Source organism: Helianthus annuus, chromosome 15 (genome assembly GCF_002127325.2).
Source record: "Helianthus annuus cultivar XRQ/B chromosome 15, HanXRQr2.0-SUNRISE, whole genome shotgun sequence".
NCBI lineage: Eukaryota > Viridiplantae > Streptophyta > Magnoliopsida > Asterales > Asteraceae > Helianthus > Helianthus annuus.
This window is the reverse complement of record NC_035447.2, coordinates 9,561,108-9,571,050: the sequence shown is the minus strand read 5'-3', so window position 1 is coordinate 9,571,050 and position 9,943 is coordinate 9,561,108. Positions and strand designations below refer to the sequence as shown.

At 36.6% G+C, this 9,943-nt stretch overlaps 1 protein-coding gene across 1 annotated transcript; it reads right to left on the bottom strand.

Moving 5' to 3' along the window:
• Positions 1 to 3,492: 3,492 nt before the first annotated feature.
• LOC110910533 (beta-1,3-galactosyltransferase 7) lies at positions 3,493 to 9,064 on the bottom strand. The gene is made up of 11 exons (XM_022155170.2): positions 8,841 to 9,064; positions 8,671 to 8,761; positions 8,219 to 8,265; positions 6,992 to 7,203; positions 6,829 to 6,892; positions 6,506 to 6,578; positions 5,732 to 5,852; positions 5,485 to 5,572; positions 5,266 to 5,391; positions 3,925 to 4,034; positions 3,493 to 3,847 (listed from the first exon to the last, which is right to left on the bottom strand). Exons 1-11 carry the CDS (start codon positions 8,942 to 8,944, stop codon positions 3,699 to 3,701), a joined length of 1,185 nt encoding a protein of 394 aa, XP_022010862.1. The 5' UTR covers positions 8,945 to 9,064; the 3' UTR covers positions 3,493 to 3,698.
• Positions 9,065 to 9,943: the final 879 nt, after the last annotated feature.

The window sequence follows — 9,943 nt, the reverse complement described above, 5'->3', positions numbered from 1 at the left end:
TTAGAATCACTGAAAATGAGATTAGATGAATAATCATCCTCATTAACCATGTCATGATTTCTCATGAATTTTGGTTCTAATGGATGAAATTTATAAGTCTCATTTTCCTTTTGTCAAAATTCTCATTTGCATGATGACAAAGTTGTGAAAAAGTAAGGTATCATCTAGTTTCATCACAGTAATGTTTCTATCCAGATATTTAGAACAAATAAGATGAGAATTTAAGATAAGTGTGACTTTATGTTGACTATGCAAACCTCACAACCTTCATAACATTGCTTAATTATGATACTATATTCTGATTAATCAGAATATATAAGGTATCGAAAAGCGTTGTTGGAAGACTGTTCATTATGGTTCTTATAGTCTTAGCATTTAATTTTGTCACTAACTCTCATGTTAGTTATTTGTCGAGTTCTGGTAAGGAAACGTATGGAACTAGAGTCAACTAATCATGTGTTAATTGGAATATTAAAATTATCAGACTTAAATATCATTAGTAAGTTACTATCTAATCAATTTATCCAACTGCTCTTTTAGAATAATGGATAGTCTCGTTGCTTATGCCTAGTCTAATGACATAATTAGGCAGTGAGATTTTCCCTTGAAGAACCTTAACGTTGGGATTAGCACTTGTAATTTGTCTATGGACTTTAGAACAATCCTCTCTTAAGGTTTTAGTGGTTTTAAGGTGAATAACATCTTATTTTCCAGTTTCAAACATTTATTTTCTATGTACATATGTTGCTTATCAACACACTCGTTATACTTTGGTACTTTTGAGTGTTATAGCTGATTTATAATGCATCAAATTGTACAAATGAAAACTTAGTATGTAATGTACTGGAAAATGTACTTATTTCCATGCGTAAGCCCTTAACTTTATGGGTCATGGTATTGTACATTATAATATATTCACATATACCACTTAACCATATAATTTATAATTAGTTAAATGAAGACATGCACCTTAGGAGTTCTTGTAATTATTCCACAATTATAGATTAGTCTTAGGAAAAATTAATCTGGAATAACTTTAGTGATAGCAATTATTTTAGATAGTTCTGGATTATCATAAGAGACATCATGTTCGATTTATCCTAATCATCATGCTCTACTTTTCTTCTGTAGTGCCTTATCAGAAGAGAGCAATAAGGTTATCGTGTCTTAAGAGATAATCAAGGATTTAATTTAAGAGCTAATTCTTATAGAAACTTTAAATAAAGCAAAACATTTTAGGCTTAGGAATTAGAGTGGATGAGATATAGATTTATAGAAGAAAAATTATAGTGAGTAAAATTATGGGTACTAAGAATAAGGCAGACAAAATGATCACAAAAATTAATTGAGGATCATTAATATAAGGATCATTATGTGAAGAGGTTGTGATACGTCTATTACTAACATCAAAATAATAGACTACTTAAAATTCTACTTAAACGAAGACAAAACAGCTTTGGCCAGAAGTGTAATCATTTAAGCATATGTGCAAAGTGGTTGTAACAAATCAGCTTTGGCCAGAAATTGAGACAAACACTTTAGTTATGCACTTGTTGAATATGCCATCTATGAATGAATTAGATCAGCTTTGGCCAGAAATAAAGACATTCATGCTTATGATGCACACACAACATAGCTTTTCGTAATACTTGGATGATAAGTAGATGCATCAAGTCAGCTTTGGCCAGAAATGATGCATCAGAAGCTCATTCAAGCAAAGCCATTTTGGTTTTGTAAAACATTATTTGATCCTCATTAATTAACTAAATAATTACAAAAACCAATCATTTAATAGCAAACCACCCTTAGTTCACATTTAAACAGCTTAAAATAATGAGATTTCGAGTCGCAACCACGATTTCGACTAATGACGTTATGGTTGCGAGTCGCAACTACTGTTTCGACTAGTCACGTTATGGTTGCGAGTCGCAACTACGGTTTCGACTACTCACGTTATGGTTGCGAGTCGCAACCTCATGGTTGCGAGTGATGACGTTATGGTTGCGAGTAGCAACCTCATGGTCTCGACTAATGACGTTATGGTTGCGAGTAGCAACCTCATGGTTGCGAGTAGCAACCTCATGGTTGCGAGTCGCAACCTGATGATCTCGAAACTTCCTGTTACAGCTGTTAATTGTGATGACATAACTGAAAATTCGAAAATTGAGAATTGTGATATAGTTTCCAATTATAACATTGATCTATTTTATCATAAAATTTCGAAAACATAATCTGTTTATCCTTTTAACAGATTTCGAAAAAACTTAATAGACAAAATTAGATCAAAATTAGGGAAACATTTGACAATTCAAATCACATTCCAAATCATAAAGGAAAATTCGAATTTTGACTAAGAACATTATGAACCCTAAACAAAAATTACTCAAACATTCATCCGAAATCTCTGAAATATTATTACACATTTAAACATATTGATTTCGGAACAGTAAAACCTCATGAACATATTCATCCGAGATCCATGATTCATGATTCAGATCCGAGATGATATAATTCAGATCCGAGATGATATTTCGGATGATGATGACGAAAAATATTATGGTTTTATAATTCTGTTTTCCAGATTTATTCCAGATTTCGGATACAAAAACAGAACCGACTAATCAACATATGCTCTGATACCACATGTTGGTTCAGTTCTGTTTGATCATGAAGGAAAACAATATAAATCATACCTGTCACAGCAGATAGTGCAGAGGAGAATCCAGTAATGGAGTTCGACATGCCTGTCATCTTTATTCGGTTCCTCCTTAGGGTGCTGACTGATGATGGGGACTTAGAGAACCGAAAAGGGGTATCGGTTATGGAGAGGAGGTTTCGTGATGATGTTATGGCTAATGGGGTGTGTGAATTGTATATCTGAGTAACCCCTAAACCTCCACATAACTCTCCTTATATAAGCACCCAGGAGGAAACCTAATTAGTTACTAAGGGTAATATGGTCCATCAACAATTACCAACTAATTAAATAATAGGTTCTAATATATTTTGATCTCTATAATGTAAATGATTAAGATGGCTATAGATTAAATATTAAACATAATATATTTAATCTTACAGGCTTTTGTCCCAATTGCTGAGTGTTATGTGCCATATGTCCAAGGCTTGATGCAAAACTATTATCGAGCTGGGGGTCTCACTGGAAGCAGTCTCTCTATTCCTACAGGGTAGAGGTAAGGTTGTCTAGATCTTACCCTCCTCAGACAGTGGCGAAGCTTGACGACGCGGGGGTCGGAAAACGTATATACCCAAAATTTCTATAGAATCGGGGGGTCGAAAACGTATATCCCAAAAAATTTCTATATGAAAACTACATATATAACACTACTGAGCAAAAAGTTCGGGGGGTCGGGCGCCCCTCCCGGCCCCTTCAAAGCTTCGCCAATGTCCTCAGACCCCACCTTAGCTTTGCTATTGGTGGGATTTATTGAGTATGATGATGATGACGACGACATTCATGATTTGAACAAGATGGATTATAACTCTTATTCTGTTTATGGTTGTCCTATGTTCAACCACAAAAAAAAAGTGACAAAGTTCTCAAATTTCCTGTGATTTCATAAAACTTACTTAACACAATACGTATACAGCTTGTAAATATCTTACACAACACTAATCTACTCTATACCCCACCAAAAATTTTTATCTATTTTCCGCAGCATTTATAGATTTGACACGTTTCAATATTGTGCACTCCAAAGAGCAGCAGGATCTTCACTGCATCTCTTGTGAACATCTTTGAGTCTTTCCACTGATCTACAAATGCCGCTGCAACTCCAATCAAATGACGCTACGCACACGTTACCCGCTTCCGCCTTCCATTCACAATCTATATATACAACAATGTTAGAATCAAAATTTTTTGAAAAAAAAAGAGCGGTTGAAATGAAAAGATGAATGGCGCACCTGGAGGGGTCCCACAACACATGTTGCGATCGTCGATGTGCTCAACATCAAGACCGATAAACCAAGCACCAAGTGACACATCTTCATTTGCATATTTGTGCAAAATGGGCCTATATAAAATGTTTTGAGGTTAGTGAAAAAGAAAAATGACTATTACACCATGCTTGACTTTTGGGAGTCAAACATAGAGTTTTGTATACTTGTACTTGGTCTTTGATATGAAATTAAAGTAGGGTTGTTCAAAAAGCTTGCGGGCTCGAGGCTTGCCCAAACGAGCTGAGCCTAAGCCAAGATAAGCACGCTCGTTTGGCAAGCCTAAATTATAGCCCAAATTGTAACATATATAAATTATGATCCATATTTTGTTATATAACCATCATACTCGGTAAATCCCACAAATAGCAAAGCTAAGGCAGGGTCTGGGGAGGGTAGATGTAGACAGCCTTAACTCTACCCCGAAGGAATAGAGAGGCTGCTTCCAGAGAGACCCCCGGCTTGATTGTAGTTTTGTATCAAGCCTTGGACCTAAGGCATATAACACTCAAACCATCGGGACAGAGACCAATTAGTGTATGTACCCCCGTGTCTATCAGCAATCAACGCCACCACATGATGCATGATTAATCATCCGCCGCTTTTAACGTTATTTTCACGAAATTAGTTTAATAACGTTAAAGTTTGAACCATTTCACTTTTGCCCCCCGAGCGCCCACACATATACATTATATGTGCACTTTTAACGTTATTTTCACACTGCAAATATTTTGCTATATATAAAATATAAATTCTATAGTTCATAAAATTTGCGATTTTAGTATGTTAAAAATATTTCTTTTTGTTTTTAGACTTATCAACGTGTAAAAAAAATACAAACTTCTTAAAAAATTATAAAAAATAAATGAGATGGCTCAAGCTTTTGAGGAGCCGACATCTCGTTTACAACCCTAGGTTAACGTCAGATAAACAAAAAGCATCTTCAAAAAAGACTAGAAAAGAGTAAACTTCTGTTTTTCTCCCTGTGGTTTGGTCACTTTAACGGTTTTGCCCCAAACCTTTAAAAATAGCCATTTTACTCCCTGATGTTTTGGTTTTGTTGCCAGTTTGCTCCCTGCGGGGAGCAAAATGGAAAAACAAACAATTTGGATGGAGTTAAGAGGCGGGGAGCAAACTGGCAAAAAAACCGAAACATCAGGGAGTAAAATGGCTATTTTTAAAGGTTTGGAGCAAAACCGTTAAAGTGACCAAACCACAGGGAGCAAAACGGAAGTTTACTCACTAGAAAACAAAAGAACTTCATAGGACTGTTGAACTAGAAAAGGATATCTTGATGTGGAGACTTACTGATTGGTGGAGATGTATGCAGCAAGATCATTTGAGATTGCATAAATCTGTCCGGTTGCGTGCCGAAAATACTTATTTCCTTCCTCTCCAAACTTCCAGTATTCAGGTTCATGGTATTTGACATTCCTACGCGACACAATATATAAATAAAAACTTATGGGCTAAATTCATTGGGCTAGAAGAATCACATAACGAAATGTAATTGTTGGTAGAATTTACTTCTGGGAAAGAACGGGCCCGGATTTCATGCATCCTGTATACACCCTCGGTTTTGACTGACGTCGTCCAAGAGTTGTAGCTAACATGCCTGCATCAAAATGGAACAGTTACTCATTGTCGTAACACCAAAAAGTGCAAACTACATCGACTTGTTCTAAAGTTCGCTCAAAGTAACAGGGCTACAAAAGATTTAGAAACCCCTTTTAAATATAGAAAATCAAGTAAAAAAGTATTGAGGACGTCATACCAAGATTGACATGAACATCATCATCCACCTTCACATAGAACTTTGCATCCCATTTGGCGAATGCCGAGGAAAAGAATATCCGTGTTTTAGAAGTCAGCTCATGGTACCCTTCAACATGTTCCTGTGACGAATGACGACGATGATGATAAGATTAGAATCATTAAAAATTGAAATTTTGAAGTCGAAACAAATCAAGTAGGGGAATTGACTTGTAATAATCTCAACTAGAGGTCATTGGCCACTGACAGTCCCACCTTTAAATATCCCCCCCACCAGTCCCACCTTTCACCTATTTTCCCTACACCGGTCCCCGTTAAAAAAACTTAACGGAGTTATGTTTTTTTTTTTCCAAATTACAAACAGTTTTTTACGGCTTTTGATCAGAACGACGATACGAGTCCATTGATGTAAAACTTACCTCAAAATGGTGCTCCAAACGATAAAAACGGTGCTTCAATTCGGGTGTTTAAATTTCCAATTAACAAAAATCAAGTCATTGGAGCACCATTTCGAGGTACGTTTTACATCAATGGACTTGTATCGTCGTTCTGATCAAAAGCCCTAAAAAATCTGTTTGTAATTTGGAAAAACGCTCAACTCCGTTAAGTTTTTTTTTTTTTTAACGGGGGACCGGTGTAGGAAAAATAGGTAAAAGGTGGGACTGGTGGGGGAATATTCAAAGGTGGGACTGTCAATGGTCAATGACCTCTAGTTGTTATTATTACAGGCCAATTCCCCAATCAAGTATTACTCTTATTTTGTTTTTGGTCTTACAAGCCTAAAGAAATCTTTATGTTGAGCTTCCTCAGAGTCGATCGCTCGATCTAAAATGCTCTTAGATATTGCGCTGTAACAGAAGCAGTGACCAACGAGATGTTAAGGATAAAAAAAATCGACAAAAAAGATAAAGATGAAAAAATAACTGAACCCTTTTGTTTTTGTTTATTACATGTGTTCTATGACTTTTATCTTATTTGTGAAGTCTACCGAGTATCGACGATGAATTTTATTGTCAGGGTCATACACTTTGCCAATTACAACAAACCAAAAAGACGCATAAACATATAAATATATACAAAAAAAGGGAAACAAAGTACCTGTGACCAATCATAAAACGGACGATAATACCCTTCTCCTTCTCAAGCTTAAGTAGTTTTTCACCTACAAAAAACAACACAAAGATTCAGCTATTTATAGAAAAAAAAGTCGATCGGCAAAAGTAAGTAATGTATGAACAACAATTACTACAATAAGCAGTACCCCTAGGCATCCAAGTTTCTCTAATCGAATCTCGTCGCCTTCTGCTACTAAAAGCAGTGTTAATCCCAATAACCATAAACACCTTTTTTCTACTCTCACTCGTGTCTCCATCTGTCTTGTGAGCATGCAAATCATCACGGGTCACTTCCTCGGATGAACTTTGATTGTTGGAGAGCTCCGACCTCAGCTCTGAAATTGAACTTTCAAGTGACCTGATAGACGTCGAAGAATCAAACAAATTATACTTCAAAGACAAAATCAAAACTAAACTAAAACCACTTAAAAATATATATAATTGATGTATCAAAAACCATCCTAGTTTTCTAGATTCTATAATATGGGCTATATGATGTATATACATACCTATGCATACTTAGATGTATAACTCTTAGCACAAGAACACATAGATAAAGCACTACAAGTTATTAGGAGTGTTACCAGACCAGTCAGTCGGACCGGTTTGACAGGGAACTAGACAAATTACATAACCAAGCAGGCAAGCAATGTTTTCAGATCCGAACAGGTCAGACACAGAACCGAACACATAACCAAACAGTGTTTATAGATCGGCCAGTCAGACATGGGACAGGACACATAAGTACATAACCAAGCAATGTTTTCAAACCAGAAACCGAACATATAGCTAGGGGCGGAGGTAGGTTACGAGCAGAGGTAGCATGGGCTACCCCTCAACTCCGTCTCCGTAGTGTAAAAATACCCTTCAACTCCGTCTACGTAGTGTAAAATTTTATTTTTATTTTTTCGGTTTTATACAAAGGATACCCGTGATCCAAAAAAAAAAAAAAAAACAGAATGCCCTGAATTTCTAGGCTAGATCCGCCACTACATATAGCCAATTTGGTTGATTGTTTTTAAACCGGCCGGCTACCCAGTGGGACCCGAAACATGATGGTCGGACCAGGTTTCAAAATTTTCTATTTACTTTTTGTTTTTTCCTTTCAAATTATCATTTAATGATCCAATTACTACTTTATTAATACTGCAAATACATATAAACAAATAAGTATTCTTATATGCAATTTTATATTATAAATTCCTTACATATTTTTATTTTATAAGTTCAGTCTCTTATTATTTTACGATCACATCCGGTTCCTAAATCCGACCACGACACACCAGTGAACCACTAAGGCAGCCGGTTCGACTACCGATCCGGATCCGGATCGGGTTACGAAAAATTTAAATATTAGATTGTAAAATGCTCACTTGATAGCTTCTTGGGTTTTATGAACTTCTCCGAGTACATCATGATCCTGAACCAAACCACATCAAAAACTTATATAAACCCCCAAAACTATCAAAACCAATATTGTAATAAGCAAGGTTGTAAGAATTGGGTGGCGCTAGTCGGCCGATGGGGTACCGCCTAGCGATTAATCAGATTGGGATTCTATACGTAATTTTTAGTTTTATATGTATTTTTTCAAGTAAACATGTTTTAACATCTTCTTCAACCTGTATTTTTAAGTAGATAAAATTAATTGTCGGAATTTACAGGTTTTGATCACGAATCTTGCCGGAATTTGGCCGAAATCGCTAGACTGCCACCGATTTTTGGCCAATTTGGACTGGACTTGACCACTGTTGACGGTCTAACGATTAATCTGCGACTAGTCGGGATTTTTACAACCATGGTAATAAGAGTAACAACAAAAAACCTTTTTTGTTACACAATCATCAGCAACAAGTTTCAACCCTTGTTCGGTTGGTCTCATGATCCTTCCATCGGATTCAAGTGGAACCCAGATCCTAAAATCAGTCAACTTCAGTTTCAATTGGATTGAATAGAATTGAAAAGTGGAATATAAATATGGAAATTAGAAACAACCTGTTTGTAAAGAGCATGCCACATATGAAACTGAAGAGGCTGAAGATGATGATGAGTTTGGGTGATGATGATCTGACGCCACCACCGCTTCGGTTGTTCTTCATGTTGTGGCACGAATGAAGAAGAAGAAGGTGAGAGAATGAAAAGTCGTGAGGTGGACATATATGAGAGAGAGAGAGAGTATGTTACAACAGTCAAACCTCAATACATTTGAAGTGATGGTCAAAACATGGAATAATAATTTCGACGAAATTATGGTTGTGGAAATTATTTCATTTTGACAATTGACTATTCGAAGCTCGACGACACACAAGTTTTTTTTTTTTTAAATTTAACTATTATTCACAAGCTACCCACAACCAAGGACAGCCAAACAACCAACAAAACCGATTACAAAGATTGCATTATATTGAACGAGCACCAATCGCTCCAACTAATACTTCTATTTTTTCGCTCTATTGTGATACCAATGAAAACCTAGCACTTTAATATCCTGGAAAATTTCGACAATCTCTTTTCTATTATTATTGAATCTCCTATCGTTCCTAGCCGACCATAAGCACCAGCGAGCCTCAGGGCATTCACACATTTTGAATACTGACTCGAGCTTCTCAAACCAATGGAGTAGTCCCACTGCTCCTTCCGTGCCACTGATCGTGCTTGGTCGACAGTCCATGAAGTTCTTGAATGTGCAGACAGGTTGCTGTGCGTTCTGACCCGTTGCGCGAGAAAGATAGGTCAAGGTTAAGCGCGAGAGTTGGGTCACGAGAGTAGGATCTAACATCCTAGGATAGGTCTGGAATAGCAGGTTATACCTCCTGCTTGTGCGGCTGCAAACGCCGCAGTAACTTGTTCGTTAATGAGAGCCGTCAACTGGGCTTGAGTCATGTTAACACGACCAGACATGATCGAGCAGTAAAGGTAGCATAAGTATGAATGGTTCGCGAGTAGTGTGATGACAGAAAAGTGTAAGCAGGTAGGTGTTCTCAAGCAAAACAAGTAATGAGCAGTGTAATCTAAGCATACTACGAGCAAAATTCTATGCAATTCTAGCATGAAGGCAATAACCATAAACCTTATTACCTAGGATGTTGAGTCTTGCA